This window comes from Saccostrea echinata, unplaced genomic scaffold (genome assembly GCF_033153115.1).
Source record: "Saccostrea echinata isolate AGI-Se365-2 ecotype Australia unplaced genomic scaffold, CSIRO_AGI_Sech_v1 ptg000053l, whole genome shotgun sequence".
NCBI classification, from domain to species: Eukaryota; Metazoa; Mollusca; class Bivalvia; order Ostreida; family Ostreidae; genus Saccostrea; species Saccostrea echinata.
The window spans coordinates 880,245-900,032 of record NW_026889802.1 but is presented as its reverse complement, the minus strand read 5'-3'; the positions used below and the strand labels follow the sequence as shown (position 1 = coordinate 900,032).

General features: G+C 32.9%; 2 protein-coding genes across 2 annotated transcripts in view; one reads left to right on the top strand and one right to left on the bottom strand.

Annotated features, from left to right (window-relative positions):
• Positions 1-393: 393 nt before the first annotated feature.
• On the top strand, positions 394-4,711 carry LOC133204444 (protein chibby homolog 1-like). The gene is made up of 4 exons (XM_061340174.1): positions 394-441; positions 3,199-3,395; positions 4,100-4,215; positions 4,439-4,711. Exons 2-4 carry the CDS (start codon positions 3,209-3,211, stop codon positions 4,517-4,519), a joined length of 384 nt encoding a protein of 127 aa, XP_061196158.1. The 5' UTR covers positions 394-441; positions 3,199-3,208; the 3' UTR covers positions 4,520-4,711.
• Positions 4,712-11,788: 7,077 nt separating this feature from the next.
• LOC133204442 (DNA topoisomerase 3-alpha-like) overlaps positions 11,789-19,788 on the bottom strand; it is a 40,670-nt gene continuing 32,670 nt past the window's right edge. Inside the window, exons 27-29 of the mRNA XM_061340169.1 lie at positions 13,319-13,446; positions 12,176-12,283; positions 11,789-11,958 (exon numbers count right to left, since the gene is read on the bottom strand). Of these exons, the coding sequence (XP_061196153.1) occupies positions 11,927-11,958; positions 12,176-12,283; positions 13,319-13,446 (268 nt within the window). The 3' untranslated portion in view covers positions 11,789-11,926. The remainder of the gene's footprint in view (positions 11,959-12,175; positions 12,284-13,318; positions 13,447-19,788) is intronic.

The following is a 19,788-nucleotide window of genomic DNA, read 5'->3' as shown; positions in this document are numbered from 1 at the left end:
ATACATATCAATCTCATCAAAATTCACATTCCAGCTTATATCTTTATTATAAAAATGATTGGAAAACTCAAAAAATATCATTTGAATTTTTTTATTTGTGTATTCTCATTTTCCCTGTTCACTTCACCATAATATACATGTTGTTGTTTACAAGTTAACCAGAGTTACCGTTCTTGCGATAGGTCGTCTGAGAGAAGAAATAGTTCCCCATACCGAGCTTGAAAAATACACTTTAAAACCTCTTTTTATAAAACTTTTTTGTGTATTTTATATATTTAAGACATTTTTAATCAGAATATCACATCAGTTTTGCTGTATATAGCCCATATTTTTGTAGGTCTTCCCTAGGTCTTCCGTAGGTCTTCAATTACCTGTAGGTCTTCAATTAGGCAGGCCGTCCTAGATGGCGCTGTAACTCAAAACAGGTAGAAACAAATAACACAGGTGTGTAAAATATAAATTTTTGATTAAAAAACATAATAAATTTTCAGTTCTTAGCAAGTATAGCCAGATTATACGATTTAGAGTTGACACCTTTAGCAAGCTCACTGATGGTTCTGATTTTCTCTTGATATAAATTATTAAATATGTATTTTTAAATTCCCCAGTTATGCAGAAGACTGTACAATGGGTACAATGTTTTATACCTGATCTATTTTCTCCAGTCACAAGTATAAGTCCTTAATTTTTTTTATCCCTTCTGGTTATTCTCTTTAATTGTATATTTGAAAATTGACCTCTTATTTAATACTTTGCCCATAAGGCATATGTTAAATTGTTAATAAATAGCAGCACGCCAGATCGTTCTAGTTCCATCTAATTAGTTTTCAGGGACAAATAAAGTTAACCTTTGGTATTCAAACATTGATATTTTGAATATTATGGATATGTTGAAAATAGTTGAAAGTCCTTATTTGTATTTTAAGCTCAATTAATCTAGAATCCTTGGATAGCTCATATGTTTTTCTCGAGTTCAAGATGATAAGGTTTGTTTGTAGTTTATTCCAGTTGATGTTTTGCAGTAATAGAAAATGTGTTCTATCTATACAGAGAAAAATATATCTTAAGACCTTTTTGTCTATAGAGTGAACTCAGCCATTAATTCAGTCAAATTATTGAGAAAATGAAATGTGAAGATGATAGTGATTATACCCAAAAGTCCATTTAAACAAATTTTTAGCAGCACTATTATAGACATCTGAAAAAAAGAGGTGGGATCAGGTGTCATGGAAGAGTAATCATCCTCTTTTGACCAGTCACACCCATGTGCCCCTTGTCATAATTTGGTAAACAGAAAAATCTGTGGACAATAATGGCTTAACAACAGATTGTATTTGCAAACAAGGTATTTGTATCGACCACAGAATTTGCAAAATGTTGACCTTAAATGAGATTCTTGATATCCTTGTATCATCAACTTATTTGTCAGTGGTCGGCCTTGTTTTAGAAATTGTTCGAACATAGAACATGCTCTTGTGTAAAGAATCAACTGGGAGACATAAACTCCATATGGAAGTGATAATGGTATATTGGTACATAAAAAAGGGAAGTTGACAACAGAGGAATTGAAGTCATTACATTCATCATAAGGTTTAATTGTTAGTTTGCCTTCAATGTCTTTCTCAAATAAAATATCCAAATATGAAATGGATGTTCATATTCTGTGGCGTCTTTTATTACAAGTTCGGTGGGATATATTGAATCAATGTAGGAATGAAAATGAATATTGTTAATTGATTGTTTTCAATATATCTAAGGATCTAATGGAAGGCCACAGCAAAAGGCTTCTTCTTTTCATGTAGAAGTTTTTTTTTTTAATAAATTCTGCTCAATACATAAGAATACAAAAACAGGTCTGGTAATAATGGGGCACAGTTAAGTATCTATGGGAATTCCAGCAGATTGTTGGAGGACCTGATCTCCATATTGTCAATAAGAAACTTGAGCATAAATTATTTAAATATCAACCTTGGAGAACTTGACTCATTGATAAGTAGGGAATTATGTCATTTATTAATAAATTAATATATCTAGTTGGAGGGTGCTCAGTCTAGAAAAAGCAAAAACAGAAATCGGGCAAGGAAATTCAGGAAATGAATACATTGTATGAAAAAAACAAGGAATCTGTCATTCAGAAGTATATAATAAAACATTTAATTATAAAACTGGTATTTGTTACTTAATGTGGGTCTATTGAAAATCAGACGGTTCTGTGAATTGTCGTAGACCAGTTGTAGTTAGCGCCACACACTAAAGCAATTTAAAACTGTTCTGAGGTCCTATTCTTGTTTAACCACATGAGCATGCTCATCCCCATGCCACCTCCTAGTTGGACATAGACCAACAGTTTTAAATTACCCGTAAGTCTTTGTAACTCATCAGTACAAACTGAAATGTTTTGTTAACATGAAACGTTAAAGATACTATAGTAAACCCAAAGAAATCTATTTTTTCTTACAAAAAATTGCATTTTGGAAAAATACTTTTCTTTATACATGAGTGAAAAGAACTTATCCTTGTTGATCTGGCACCACCTTCATTGCAAACTGTATTAATTCCCACTGTTACTTCTGGGGTCAATTTAAATAATAGTAAGCACATTGTATTCCTCACTTTGTGATATATAAACAAGGTACCTGAAGTAAAGCTGTTCACACATTGGTTTTGTAGCCACCCTTTGATAGTCAAACACTATATAACCGATACTTGTAACATTCTGAAGAAAATTCAAATAATTTCAAATTCATTCAATCATTGACAGTCTATTTTGCACTCATTGTGCACACTTATTGTACCAAGAAAAAAAAAAGAATAAATGAATATTCAAAAAGTTCACTTTATTTTTGACACGAAAGAATAATTTTATATTTTTAATTACTACCAGTAATAAGATTTTAAAATGAATGTAACATAATTATACAAATATTATATAAATATATATATTTTTCCTGCTTATAATATAATCAAGAATATCTGTGTGAACCATATGATATTCCTTTTTACATGTACTGTAATGCTAAGCCTTTTGTTTAATCTGTAAATTTAACAATTACATGTATATAATAAGTATTAGATTGTGTATAATATGTAGGGAGACGGGCTACAGTATGTAGCACCCACAAAATTTGAAGTGTTTTACGACATGATCAAAAGTGTTGATAATTTTATATATAATATACATGTATATATTTGCATACAGATCACAGAAATGCCACTGTCATTATTTGGAAATAAGTTTTCTCCCAAGAAGACACCCCCAAGACGAGCACATTCTCTCTCCAACCTCCATCTCGATGCCACTCAAACTCGTGAAGAATTCGGTCCTGAAGTTGGACCAGTCAAGCTAAAATTAGGAGGAAGTGAGATTCAGTTTGAAAATGGAATGTGGATGGCAGGTACAATTTTTATGTATTCTTAAATTGAACTAGAAATGCTATATCACAGATTCACTGATTACTTTGATGTGTAAATTTAGAGGGTTGAGGAGTGGATCTGGGCAAACAATATCCCGGTAATTATCGATTTTTCATTGTTTAGTCAGTTAAATGAAATTATGCTGGTCAAATGACAGGTGTCAGTAATCCAGTTGACCACTGAAAAAAGATATTTTTGGACAAGTCTGTCCTAAAGAAATCTGCTCAATTAAATAATGTGAAAGTTGAATGTATTAAATGAATCAGTTTTTTTATTTTTTTATTTTTTGCAAATGACAGCTTGCTTTAAGCCAACTGTTGACTCATTATAGACTACAGTGTATATCAATGGAATACCATTTCACTATTCTCAGATTTTATATTTATGATAAAATTGTGAGTCAGTATAAATTTGTATAAATTTTGAAACAAACTTCTAATCCAACATGCACGAAAAGTTAATTTTGAATTTTTTACTTTTAATACTTTATTAAAGGTCCAACTGCAAAAGAGTCTAAAAATAATATATAAATTATGACAAGTGTTTGGACAGGTGAACAAGTGCTTTACTAAGTGCTGCCAGAATTTATAAGCCATGTTTTTGGATCACTAAAATTTCTAAGGTACAAAATTTTTGCCATTAGAATGAACATCACTCCATTATCCATTAACTACCCTTTTTGCAGAGAGCGGTCCAGGGGGAGCAAGCCATAAAGAGGTCATGAAACTGCGCAAACAAAACCAACTTCTGTCCGAGGAAAACAATCTACTTAAATTAAAAATAGATGTTCTCCTAGACATGGTAAGTCGCCCCAGAATAACACACTCATATCACAAATTTTATAACCATGCTTATATACTGTAAGAAATACAAAATAAAAAAACTGTACTTATAAGTTCACAGATACTAAAAGCATTTAAAATTCTAGTAAACTGCAAGATGAAACAAAATACGAAACACAAGTTTTAGAAAAAATGTGCTCCAGTCCATCTTTTCTTTGAATGAATTATTTTATGTTTTACAGTTAGCAGAAGCTACAGCAGTGTCACATTATCATGAGAACGAATTAAAGCAACTCAAAGGCCAAGTCAGTAGGAAGAAATAACCATTTCTGTCGCTGCGGTTAAATACTTCTGTGATAAGACATTGTCATTGTATGCATGTAGTCTCATCAGTCTCCCGGGTAAATGTGTTGTACTGTGAATGTGATGGACATATACATTAACTTTTAGATTTGTTTTATTATCAATTGCATTATTTTAGAATTTTACAATTAATAAAAAGTTTACCAATACCATTTTCCTTTTTTTTTCCTAATGCCGAAGTGAAGTATGACAAGGCAAGGAAACCAGAAAATTTATTAAAATCTATACGAGGGTTGTTCGAAAAGTTCGTGGACGATGTCAATTTTTGTTATACTACCTCCAAGAAATATAAAAATAAGCACAATATCATGTGTAAAAATATTTGTTTTGTTGATCTGTGAAATTTCATTCCATTCGATTTGATAGAAATTAATTTACTTCATTTTGAAATCAACATGTTTTGTAACCACGGCGCACACTTAAAAGCAATGTAACGTCAAAAACATAGCGTCAAGAGTTTCTTAAAAATTCAATCCCTATACATTCACACAGTATAGTCCAATACCCACGTATTAAAAACCTTTTTCAATCCTTGACATTTATTTTTCTAACAATTGTTCTTGTTTTATAATTTCCTTTGTTAATGTCTAATTTCTTTTACCGCTTAACTGTGCTTTCACAAGATCAGCAACTCTGAAGCGCCTACGTCTTTCCATGGTGTCTCAACTTTTAAAAGTTTTCGTTCAGATTTTTACAGTTAAACCATTTCTTCACAGATTGTCCTCGTCCGATACAGAGTCTGTGTCACTCAAATACCGCCTCTACCATTTACACACACATGCACTACTCACTTGTGGCATATTTTCTGATTCCTCCAACATTTTTTGCGTTTATTCAGGATTTTCCTCGAGTATAACACAAAACTGCACCGTTATCTGCTGCTCCGTGACGTTCTACAACGTCATCATTTTTGTCGTTTTCAATGAGGACTACCCATCTTCTCAAATTGATTTCTTTTTACCGAAGCAAAATATTAAGCCAAAATTTGGAATAAGAATCAATGTAACAGTTCTTAATTTAACCGTCTAGGATTTTTTTCGTTTTTTCTCCATTTTACAAAGAAGATGACTACAGACACTATTTAGTGTATTGTTTGTAATTTACTAAATTTTGACCTGCGCCGCGTTCCGATTTTTGCAGTTTTTAATTCTGGATAAGTTTTAAATAAATCATGATAATTTTGAAAAATTTAATAGAAATCATTTAAATTTATTGTTAAAATATTTCTACCAAATTTGGATTACATATGACGTTAAATAAAAAAGATATGACAGAAGTCCACGAACTTTCCGAACAACCCTCGTACAGTAATTTCAAAGCATCATTCTAGAGATGAAAGGACTGACCACATCTGTAATGCATAAGCTCTTCTGGTCTTCAATTAATGAAGAGAAACAAAAGTGTGCATGCAAATAATTTTCTATACATGTAAAAGATTCAACAAGATCAATAGGTGAAACCTTGGATACCATGCTTTTATATCGAGTGAAACCTGTTTTGGTTAGTAGTTATATGCTCCAGTTCAGCCAAATAAATGGTTAAACCTTGTTATCTCGAACTCGATGGGACCAAGAAAAAACTTCCGAGATATCCAAAGGTTCGAGATATCGAGGGTAAAATACTTGAAGAATAAGCGATTGGGACTTCCAAGTCAATTCGACTTATCCATGGTATTCGAGATATCAGTGTTCGAGATACCAAAGTTCAACTGTATTAACATCAGTTAGCGAGAATAAGAGGTAGAGCATGAAACAATACATTAAGTCTGGAATTGTACTTGAATCATACCAACAGACTGTCAGGAACAAGAAGCCAATGGGCAACAACACTCACCTGAGTCACTTCATGAAAAAAATTGACAGATTTCTAGCTCAAGGGGGTCATGATGAGATCAAAGTTGAATTCACATAGCATGGGGTTGCTTCATAATTCATTTAACAAACATGGGCTTGCTATTCTGGAGAAGTCTTTTTCCCTTGTATACATTTATTATGCAAAAATTGACTCCCAATTTTAGCTCCACCTTAACCTTAGGTCCATAATTTAAAAAAAAACAAGAGATGTTTGTGAAACACTTATGTCCCCCTCCCCAAATAATTGGAATTTTTCCAAGTCCAATGGGCATGACTCAGACAAAAATCGCTTGATCGTACAAAAACAGAACTTGACCTTGATATTTTTATGATAAATCTGTATACCAAATTTCATTTCAGTATGTGCAACCTCTGTGAAGAAAATGAATGGAAACTACAAACAATTTGAATTTTTCAAAGTCCAAGGGGCATAACTGTCAAAAATTGCTCAATCGTACCCAAAACAGAACTTGACCTAGATATTTTTATGGTAAATCTGTATACTAAATTTTATTTCAGTATGTGCAACCTCTGCAAAGAAAATGAATGGAAACTGCAAATAATTGGAATTTTTCAAATTCCAAGGGGCATAACTGTCAAAAATTGCTTGATCGTACAAAAACAGAACTTGACCTAGATATTTTTATAATAAATCTGTATACCAAATTTCATTTCAGTATGTGCAACCTCTACGAAGAAAATGAATGGAAACTACAAATAATTTGAATTTTTCAATATTTCAAAGTCCAAGGGGCATAACTGTCAAAAATTGCCCAATCGTACCCAAAACAGAACAAAAGGTTTTTACCATTTAAAATGGCTGATGGAAATTAAGAATATTTTACATGATTGTAATTTGGATCTAATGTGGAATGCTCAGTATGTTGAAAAATCATGCAAAATTGGTGTGTTGGTTAAGAATACATTAAGAGATAGTTTTATCCAAGACTGGAATGTAAATGTATTAAATTCTCCAAAATGCCTTAATTATAGGATGTACAAGTGTGATTTTGTTTTTTGAAAATTATCTAAACATGTTACCAAATGATCTTGGATTATATTTATGTAAATTTGTTGTGTCGGTCATAACTTGCCAATTGAAGCTGGTAGATTTTATAGTATTGATAGATCTGAGAGAGAGAAAGACATTGTATCCTCTGCAATAACAATGAACTTGGTGATGATTTTCATTATTTATTTAAGTGTCCTTTTTTTAAGAATGAAAGACAGAAATTTATACCTAGAATATTTACACAAATCCAAACACAATATCTTTTTATGATTTGATGAATACTTCTGATATATATGAACTAAAAGGTTTAGCTAAGTTTTGTAAAACTGTTCTTAAATAATTTCATGCCTGAACTTCCTACAATGTAAACATTAAACGATTTTTTTTTATACAACCATCAGTACTGTCCACATCAAAGATTTTTTTGTAGTTCATTATGTTAACTGTTCACATGTTGATTTGTTCTATTGTTGAACTCTTATTGTACTAATTAACATACCCCATGTGGGGCCTTTAGTGAAAATAAAAGTTTCAAAGTTTCAGAACTTGACCTAGATATTTTTATGATAAATCTGTATACCAAATTTCATTTCAGTATGTGCAACCCCTGCGAAGAAAATGAACGAAAACTGCAAATAATTGGAATTCTTTGAAGTCCAAGGGGCATAACTGTCAAAAAATGCTCGATCGTACCCAAAACAAACTTGACCTAGATATTCTTATGATAAATCTGTGTCCCAAATTTCATTTCAGTATATGCAACTTCTGCAAAGAAAATGAATGGAAACTGCAAATACTTGGAATTTTCCCAAGTCCAAGGGGCATAACGTTGTCAAAAATTGCTCAATCGCACAAAAACAGAACTTGACATAGATATTCTTATGATAAAACTGTATACCAAATTCATTTCAGTATGTGCAATCTCTGCTAAGAAAATGAAAGGAAACTGTTGGTAGACCGACAGATAGCAAGCAAAGCAATGTGCCCTCCCTTCTTCGAAGGGGGGCATAAAAATGTAAAAATGAATTCACACAACTTAGAAATGTTTGAGTATGATTTAATGTGGTCCTCCTTCTCTTAAAAATAATCTATATTGATTTCCTATACATTCTCATGTAAAATTGAATCCCTATTCTAGCCATACATACCCTTTCCTCTGTGGTCCATGATGTGAAGAATTTGCATTACATGAGGATGTTTCCATATTAATATGACGAATCATTGCCCTCCTGTTCTTGAATAGACTTTTTTCCTTTATACTTTGATTTTCTGTTCTGATCCATCCTATGCCCCGGGGCCATAATTTGAACAATTTTGAATCTACACTTTTGACTCAGTAGTTCTTCAAATTTTTAAAAGATGCTATTTCTTAATTATCTCCCTTTGAAAGGTTGTGACTTTCATTTGAACAAATCTGAGTTCTCTTCACCCAAGAATGCTTTGTGGCAAGATTGATTAAAATTGGCCCAGTGGTTATAGAGAAGAAGTAAACAAGAGGCCCATGAGCCACAGTGCTTACTTGAGTTACTTAAGCCTAAATTGCTGTTCTTCAGATTTTTAAAACATTGTGATCCCATATGACTGACATGGCCTTGCAGTTATGGAAAAGAAAATTCTTGCATTATGAAAAATTGGATCCTGATTTTATCCATTTCTAACCATGGTGTTTGCAAATTTATGGTTCCATTGTGTTTCTTTAGATTTTTGAAAACCAATTCTTATATAGTCCCTGCAAGAGAGCTTTTCCTATCACATTTTGCCTGTCATCCGTCTGAGTGTAAAATTTTAACATTTTTGACTTTTTCTTCAGAGGGGCCAATTTCAACCAAACTTGCCATGAAGCATCCTTGAGTGAAGGGGATTCAAATTTGTTCAAATTAAGGGCAATGCCTTCTTTCAAGGGGAGATAATTGAGAATTAGTGAAAATTTGGTGACATCTTTTAAAAATTGTTTTCTCAACAACCACCAGGCCAAAAAAAGTATAAACTTACAAAATGTTTAATCATGCTGATATAGAAGTATCTTGAGGTAGTGTAGGTTCAAGTTTGTTCAAATCATGACCCCGAGGGGTTGGGTGAGGTTACATCTAGGAAAATCATGACACCTTGGGGTAGGGATCACAATAGGGATCAAAGTTTTACATAGGAATAAATGAAAGAAAAAAATAAAGTGCCCCGCCACAGCATGATATGCCCGTCAAATATTGTTCAATTGTCATAAACAGTTTAGAGTGCAAGAAAATCATGTCAACCTTGATACAAGGATTTCAAGGATTTTCCCATTCCTTATAATATTTGTTTATATATCTCCTGTGGTGTACACATTAATTATAACAAATATTACATTATAGATCCTCAACTGGTTGTGTTAGAGCTTGACAAATGCCCACCTGCAGCCCCCCCCCCCCCCTCCCCCCAGTTTTCAGATTTGTGAGACATGATGCTCTGAATTAGTTGATATTTTAAAAAAAATTAAATAAAAATGTCATATTAAACAATATCAATTTAGTCATAACAACTTAATCTATATCAAATTAATATTAAAAATAAAAGGCTGGCCATCAAATGACATATGCTATAAACTGACAAGCAGTTTTTCTGTCTAATTCCCAAAGGATACAGATAAGAGCTGCTTGATTCGAGATCCTCTAACAGAAATGATTGAGACAGCTAGCCTCCCTACACTGAAATCATTAATTAATCTTTAACAGGATGCATATCCACTCATTACTCCCAACAGATGAATGGATCTATACATACTATCTGCTTTGTAGTGCAATAAAAATGCATCTTTATGTCATTCTGAAATTAAATTTGAAAACAAAGATTTTTTTTAAAATTTGTTACAAATATTTATAAAAAGAAACAAAAAACTTGTGTAATCTTGATGCAACATTTTTAATAATGGTTCCTGCATTTAACTCTTAGATTTGTAGGGACTATCTACCATAATTTAAACATTTTTTTTTAAATACTTGATTTTTTTTAGATTTAATGTCACACTGGTTTAAGCTGCAATTCATACGGACAACAGGCATGCTGATTCCAATATCACCCCCCCCCCTCCCGAGTATAATTAGTTTTAATTATATCATACAATATCAAATTAGTTTATTATACATATCAAATTAATTTATTATACAATATCAAATTTGTTTTAATTATTTTTCACCAAATTCATTTAAAAAGTTAGGCTAGCCAACTATTTAATCCAACAGACTGATTCTTTTTGCCCAGTTCCCAAGAGATATAGATAACACCTGCTTGATCAGAGATGCTCTACTAGTTAGCTCCACACACTAAACTCATTAATTTCTCTCTAATTTGACATGCAATTTTCTGTTATCAAATTCTCCTTGACCAGTGCTTGATAATTACACCCCTGGGAGAGGTGGAATTTCTCTTGTAACATTAAATTTGTTATAGATTGCTGTAAAGTATATAATGAAAAAAATAAGTATTTTCTTGATTTAACATTTTTTTAATAAGGATACTGCAACACTCTTGCATTTTTGGGGATTGTGTAATCTAATAGTAAAAAGATGTTGTTTTTTTTTTAAATTTCACTTAAATTAAAGGTCACAGTGACCTTGAAATAGGTCGCAACACACCTTCTACCTAAGATGCATAAATTGGCCAAGTTTGATTATTCTAAGTCCAACAGTTCTCTAGTTATGGGCCAGACAGGATTTTTCCATATTTGGCCATAGCATCTTAATTAAAGGTCAGAGCGACCTACTTTTAGTGCACGACACACCTTCTACCCAAGAAGTATCAGCTGACAAAGTTTGATAATCCTAGGCCTAATAGTATTAAAGTTATGAGCCAGACACGAGAAAAAGCTAACGGACGGACAGACGGACGGACATGAACGCCATAACATAATACGTCCCGTCTAAAGACGGGCGTATAAAAACTGGTGAAGAATAGCAAGGGCCATATTGACTCTGGTGAGCATTGTGGACTGTTGGCCTCTCGTTTCTTTTACAATCAATAGTTTAGGCTTATATCATTTTGTTGTTTAATGAGCAGACAATCTACACCTCTTTCTGTATGTTTAGGATAGCTCTGATGGTTTTACAACCTTTTAAGCCCTTATTTTCTCGAGAGTTTAGGAGTTTATCCCTATGTCATGGGTTCAAATCCCACTGCAGGGCATGAAGACCTTTGGATGAGACCATATGAACCCTGACAGATAAATGTTGGCAAGACAAAGATCCCTCACTGCTCAACAGCCACAAGTGCAAAGTATAGGTCCAACTCCTCACTCAAAAGGATGCAAAACAGCCAACCAACCAACAACTTACAAAATTACTTGTAGATAAAAAGGAAAAGAAAGTTTATTTTATTTTGTTTTAATCCTGTTAACCATCTCAGTTTTCACAACATGATGTATAAACATAAAATAACAAGAAAGAACACATTTTAACATAAAAAAGATATAACAAATGTTTACACACTTTATCACAGACATCTTTTTGTTCACTAAAACTCAGGCATTATTATTTATGAGGACATGTTCTTTTTGTATGACCTGAAAAGAAAACCAGATATTTTATAAAAATCAAGTTAAACGAGAAGTATCATTTCAGGTAATTGTTTACGCACAGACCGACAGATGAATGTAAAATTGATATATTGTTTATGTATATAAGAGTGAATATATGACTATAAAAAAACCTTCAAATTAGAAAACCAAGAGGTTATAACTTACAAGTGATTGGTATTATATATAAAGGGAGAGTACTCACCCTCCTCTCCACATAGGCCACACTTCCTGGCTGCCCTTTTTCTGTTTGGAGTGGTACCACTGCTGCCTAGTTCAGATGAGGTTCTCTTCTTCCCACCACTTCCAACATCTACATGTTCAGAATATTATGTTTTTATTATCATAATATACAACATGCAAGTACATGCACACACACCTTTACAAAGTTGAGTGAATTGCAAAGCATAGCAAAATTGACCAGATCTCTCAACAATCTTTTAACGGTCACCGAGCCATCTTCAGTAATCTCCCGCGCAGAAAAATCACCCGACAATCTCTTGGATCTTCCAGAAGTCTTACAAAGAATGCAAAATTTTTTATTGCCTAATGTAAGTCATGTCTGAGAGATCATTGAGAGATGGCAAAGACCAGTTGAGCTTTACTGGAAACTACATCCGAGATCTATGAAAGATCAATTCTGTTTGACTTTGAGAGATCATTGATAGATCTTGGAGACTGGTGTGAGATCTGGGAGAGAGTGCTGTACAATATACTCAATATTTCATCACATGTATCATTTTACACAGTTTTATGAATGAGAATTCAAGATGATTTTTTTTCGGGAAAGTGCGACTCCTCCCGGAACAGACATCATCATCAGAAGTTTTCATTCTGTGTCTGCTATCTGAAGTTTGACTTTAATGCAGATTTTTCCTTGCAATGCACAAAATTTAAGTGAATTTGCAGGAAACAATTACTCATCATTATATTCAAAGGACCCTAATATGATACTCTACTTTACACGATAGTTTGAGAATTATGCAAGAAGTAAGGTGCTAAAATTACTTCCCTAATTATCCTGTTTGTATCAGTCTTGACCATTTGGGATATAAATTCTTGAAAACTGTATGATGTAAAACTTGAACATAATGAACTTTAATTAATCTCATAGATCCAGTAAAGAATAGGAATTGTGAACATAATGACAATTTTCTATCACTCAATGTCCTTTTAAACCAAAAATGGTGAAAATCAGGAGATTTGGCATTTAAATTGTAGAGTGTAATTAGGGGGTCAAATATTGTAAAAAAAAAAAACAAACAAACAAACAAAAAAACCCAAAAATTACGGGTAAATCAGAAGAGTAAGCAGGTCGGATAGTTACATATACATATCAATGACTTACAGGAACCTGTGTTGATTCCCTCAGGATTTTCATCTCCCCATTGGAAGAATTTACAGCTCTGATCTCTGGGTTTGGCACAAGCATAAAATGTACGACCTTTATTAGGGCCATCTTTATTTACTGTCAACCTGCAGATAATGATAAACTCTTCAACTTGTGTAAATGTTGCTTTTTCACATGTATGAAATGAAAATCTTGACTCTGAGTATTCAATCATTAAAATTCAGAAATAAAAAATGGAAATATATTCACTGGATGTGAATACCATGTGCAACTAGAAAACTGACCAGTCAGCAAGGGCCCCGCCGAGGGGTGGAAATATAAGGGTGCAGCTTACAGAATGAGAATTTTAATTGATTACAAAAATTTAAAAATATATGAAGAAGAATATGCAATAACAACTGTATTTATAAGATTTCAAGATAATTCCTAAATATCCAACAACTTGTAAAGAATATCCCTGTATTTACATAAGGCAGTAAAAAACATCATATCTATAATAACTCAATTAAATATATATTTACACAAGAATAAAGCATGTGTTTTATAAAATGCCAGCCTTCAGTGAAAGCAAATTCACCCAGGCTTGACCTTAAGGTTAATTTATCTTAAAGTGACAAATAAAGATAAGCCTGGAAAATTTCTTCCCCAGACAAGATAATTAATCCCTGGGGATTAATTGTACTGCTCTCTTATCCTTTTCTTCCAAGTATACAATAAGAACTTTTTCAGTAATGATAGAATGAGTTTATTATTGGACTACCTGTTAAAAGTTAATAGTATTCTTGAATTTACATACGGCAGCAAAAAAAGTAGATAAATAAAATAAACTAGAAATCTGACCAGTCAGCAAGGGCCCCGCCGAGGGTTAGAAATATAAGGGTGCAGATTAGGGGATGAGAATTTTACTTGATTCCAAAAAATTTCAAAATATATAAAGAATAAGCAACAGCAACTGCTAAATATGCAACAATCTGTAAATAGTATCCTTGTATTTACATAAGGCAGTAAAAAACATCATATCTATAATAACTCAATTAAATGTATATTTAAAAATGAATGAAGCATGTGTTTTCTAAAATACCAGCCTTCAGTGAATGCAAATATCACTAGGGCTCGACATTAACTTTTTTGCCTACTTGTCCATTTGGACAAGTGACCAAGACATTTACTTGTCCGAACTTCAACTTCACTTGTCCGAAAAATTTTCAATAAAGATCTAATACTGTTAACTGAAAAACTAAAAATAAAGTACATTACATGTGCATGATGTTATTTTCAAATACAACGAACACATAAAACAATATTTTATCTAGACTTTCTGTCCTGACAACATAAATGCTGTCAACATAAAACAGAATCCGAACTCAGTTCCATGCCTTTGCAGTAGTATGCAATTAGTGAACTTCAATCCCGATCGAGTGTACTCAATTAGGGCGCGTCGATTTACCCAAAAGGACCTAAAAGAACCCAAAAGGACCCAAAAGGAACCCAAAAAGACTCAAAAGGAACCCAAAAGGACTCAAAATGAATATATTGTGATATACTGAAAATTAATAATTTGAATGAAATAATGAATATTACATTATAAATTTACATAAAAGTTGGCAAAAACATAAATTGATACTGTTGCAACTTTTCTTTGAGAAATAACATAATGCCTTATATAACACATCAAACACTAAATCTGTTTAGATATGCTTTGTTTTATTTGAGATGAAAATAACAAAATATTATTATATTTCCCCTTCTATTGTACCATATCTTACTATATGATATATAATGAAGCAATAAGTTTTATTTTATGACTTGTTCTAGGCATATGGTATCGGGGGTGGGGGAAGGGGAACCCCCCACCCTAAACACACACTCCCCCCCCCCCCCCCAAACTACTGTTTTATTTTCAATAAAGTATGAAAGTGTTCATTGAATATCCAGATATCCCCTTTACTTCATGTCCTTTTGGGTTGCTTATAATTTACTTCTGGATCCTTTAGGGTAAATCGATGCACCGCTCAATTACATAGCGATCTATGTCGGGATCAAAGTTCGGTTTTTATGTACTGTTTCCGTCTTAAAGTACCGGTAAACTTTTAACAGTCGTTCTTTTATATATTTAGAGTCTTCTTTACATAAAAATGCACTTGTCCTATCGGACAAGTGCACAGCAATATTCACTTGTCCATATTTTTTTTTCACTGGTGCCGGACAAGCGGACAAGCGTTAATGTCGAGCCCTGATCACCCAGGCTTGACCTTAACTTCAAAACAAATATCAGTTGCAGACAAAGGTGTTAATTAATCTTAAAGTGACAGAAAGATAACCCTCTAAAATATTCTGCAAACCAGCAAGATAATCAAACCCATGGGATTAATTATACTGCTCTCTCAACCCTTTCTTCTAAGCTAGTTTACAATAAGAACTTTTTCAGCAATGATAGAATGAGGTTATTATCTGAATACCTGTTAAAATAATTAGTATTCTTGAATTTACATAAGGCAGAAAAAAAAAGAAAAAAGAAAATAATAATAAAAACAATATCTTTATCTATATCTTGTTTTTAGATTTCGATAAAATCATAACTCATTGTGTATTTTACCAAAATAAAGTATGAACATTATTTAAATCCACATTTCAGAGAATGTAAACATCATTCAGAATTGACCTTAACTTCAAAACAAACTTCATTTGCAGACAGAGGTGTTAATTAATCTCAATGCGGCAGATATGCTTTGGATTTTCTTCAAGAGGAAAGTTAATTAATCCCAAGAGACTCATTGCAGCCTTTCATAGTTTACAATAGTAGCATTCTCTCTCTTTGCCCATTCACTCTTATATAAAGTTAAGGAATATACCCCACCACCCCAGCTCCAAACTGGATGACAAAGAGAACCAAACTTAGCATCAAAATATGTCTTACTGCCTATTCAACCAACATACCAAATTTGAACTAAATTGGTCAACCCTAAAAAAAGTTATTAGAAAAAAACAGAAAATTTGTGGAGGGAAGAATGACAGATGGACAGACAGACAGACAGATGGACAGCTAGACAGACAGAGTGATTACTATAGGGCACCCGCAAATCCTTGCGGGGCCCTAATAAAAAAAAAAATATAAAAAAACATATCTTTATGTATATCTTGTTTTTAGATTTCAATAAAATCATAACTCATTGTGTATTTTACCAAAATAAAGTATGAACATTATTTAAATCCACATTTCAGAGAATGTAAACATCATTCAGAATTGACCTTAACTTCAAAACAAACTTCATTTGCAGACAGAGGTGTTAATTAATCTCAATTTGACAGAAACAGATAATGCTTTGGATTTTCTTCAAGAGGAAAGTTAATTAATCCCATGGGACTAGTTGCAGCTTTCATAGTTTACAATAGGAACATTCTCAGCAGTTATCCCTTTTTGCCCTGGCATTCATTCTAATGTAAAGTTAAGGAATCTAAACACCAACCCAGCCCCAAACTGAATGACATAGAAAACCAAACTTAGCATCAAAATATGTCTTACTGCCTCTTCAACCAACATACCAAATTTGAACTTAATTGGTCAACTACACAGGGATTTTTTTACCCTTTGATTCCAGGGGCCGGGGCCGTCAAGATTGGGAAAAATAGTGATATTTGGTTGAAATTGGGAAAAATATCTTCATACAAATAAATAGGAAAAAACAAGCAAAAGTCAAATATTTAATCATTTTTCTTATTTTTTATAGTATAAAGCTGGCTTAAACCAACTTTAGTGATATGAAATAATAGCGGCTGTTGAAGTTCAGAAGCTTAGCAATGGCAAAGCCGCAGGGTATGATAACATCGTAAATGAACATATCTATACATTTTCATCTTTTTTACCTTTATGTAAGAAGTTCTTTAAAATAACATTTGATAGTGGGTTTGTTCCAGATGAGTGGATAATCGGTATTGTTTGACCAATTTATAAGAATAAGAGCGATTCAACCCAGCCTGAAAATTACTGTCTTAGGCAAACTGGAGAGACTGACATGATGCATGTTTATTTTTTAGATAACGATCCCGACTTTAATTTTTAAACATCGATCCCGCTTTAAAAAGTATGCATGCAAACATCCGTAGTATCCTGAATAACTTCTCGGAAGCCCTCAGATGGCTCGTACATCGCACATAGAGAACATAAACACCTTTTTGTCATTATTTTATTTCAATAATTTACAACTTAATACTTTTTTTCATATTGGGAATTTTTAGGTATGATTTTGGGAAAAACATGCACTTTTCAGCATTGGGAATGGGGCCGAATTTCGGCCCCAGAGAGACCCTAAAAAAATCCCTGCTACAATAAAAGTTATTAGAAAAAAACAGAAAATTTGTGGATGGAAGAATGACAGACGGACAGATAGACAGACAGTGATTACTATAGGGCACCTGCAAATCCTTGTGGGGCCCTAATTATACATTATTATTGCAATTGAACATTAAAAGAATATCCTATGAGCTATATCCACTGTATAAAGAAGTAAACATGTGATAAATATATATACACTTACATTTTGGCTGGATTTCCACAGTTACAACAGATATCTGAATTTCCACCAGTTTGAAATCTACAAATATGAGCAAAAAAAATTTTTAAAATAAAAGATACAAACCTAAAGAGCTGCTTATCATTAGTTTATAGAGCTTATTGCTCAAAAGAATCTCAATACATACCCACCACCAAAACCCCCACCATTGCTTCTGTTTTCATCTGTCAACAGAAAATTAGGAGTCACTCAAATGGTAAAACATTTCTTTTTCATCCCAGTTACACGCAGCTATTTTACATATTTTTAATAATTATCATTAAATTTCAATTCAGTATCAATGTATATGTACAGATTAATCAGTAGACTCTTCAATAAATGACATAAATACTCCAACATACTTGTAACATCTGACCACTGGAAGAAATCACAACCTTGACCTCTTGGTTTGGAACAAGAGTAAAACTCTCTGTCCTTGTTAGGACCATCTTTAACCACTCTTAGCCTGAAATTAGAGAGACTCAATCTAAACAAGCATTCTGAGAGTATTGCATTAGCAATACTAGTCCCCTACCGGCAAGTGTAATCTGGTTCTGTTCCCGTTTAGAATTGAAAATGCCATAATTCCGTCAAAAATTAATGAAGCGGGACGAAATGCAAACTTGATCTATAACTAATCAAGGTAAAGCCACATACCAAAAATCAGCTCAATATCTACAAGCCTTTAGAAGAAAATTGCGGAAAACCCCTAAAAATTGAAAAGGCCGTAATTCCGTCAAAAATCAATGAAGCGGAACGAAATGCAAACTTGATCTGTAACTCATCAAGATACACTCACATACCAAAAATCAGCTCAATATCTGCAAGCGTTTAGGAAAAAAGTGCGGAAAACCAAGTGGGACAGACTGACAGACAGACAGAGGGACAGACAGACAGACAGACGGACAGACAGACAGACAGACAGACGGACGGACAGACGGACGGACAGACTCAGAGGAAACCTATAGTCCCCTCCGGTTTCACCGGTAGGGGACTAATAACCATCACAGTTTGCCATTCTTTAATACAATTAATTTCTTCTGGGTACTTCCATCATCATCTTCCAAATAATGCATGTAAGTTACACATCATTTTGCCTTTCCAAGTGAAATGTTGGTAATAATCAAAATAAAAGAAACGTTGACAGCAAAATGAATCTGAAATACTGTACCTATAAATTATCCAAAGTAAGGTAAAAAAAAAATGTACATGTAACTAGAAATATGTCCATAGGACATAAATGACCGCCCAAGGTACATTTGAATTGCAACATGAAAACACACTTAAAATTATCTCACAAAAATCGCTTTAGTATACACATTTCAAAACATCTTTTTTTGGAAACTCAGGTAACTGTAAAATGGACAGGGTTCGACATGTTAGTCTGTTGGTCTTAAACTAATACACTTTTATTCGGACTAATAAAATTTGTGGCTAATAAGTCTGAACAGACCAATTAAAATTTCTGGAAAACAATATGAATATGAATAAATTACCAATGTCCAATTCTCAACAACTTTTACTGGAAAACCTTGCATGTATTTTAGCTTTCTAGCTTCTTGGCGGGTAGTTAGGCAATTCAGAGTCAATTTCATTATGACTGATTAATATGAAGTAAAACATTCTAGCAATCATGATTTACTGAAAAAGCAGAAATATTCGTTGGGGATTAAATTTCGTTGATAACAATTATCAATGAAATTAAATCGGTTTTTATTCTAAACTGCTCTAAATGCAAAATAATTAATACCAAGGTAAAGGTCAGACGATTTTGACACAGTTTAATAGCCTTTATCAATTGGTATCATAGTATTAAGTTCAATGAAAATAAACAGTCTCTCTGAAGTTAAGGTAAAAGCAAAATGAGGAAAAGTGGGATCAAGGTCAGAAAATTATGAAACATTTTAAAAGCTCCCA

What these genes read in the sequence shown, in the direction of transcription:
- LOC133204444 (XM_061340174.1), top strand. Translation starts at nt 3,209, where the DNA reads ATGCCACTGTCATTATTTGGAAATAAGTTTTCTCCCAAGAAGACACCC. An exon ending in AAATGGAATGTGGATGGCAG is followed by an intron (nt 3,396 to 4,099) that starts GTACAATTTTTA and finishes CCCTTTTTGCAG; the next exon opens with AGAGCGGTCCAGGGGGAGCA. An exon ending in TAGATGTTCTCCTAGACATG is followed by an intron (nt 4,216 to 4,438) that starts GTAAGTCGCCCC and finishes TATGTTTTACAG; the next exon opens with TTAGCAGAAGCTACAGCAGT.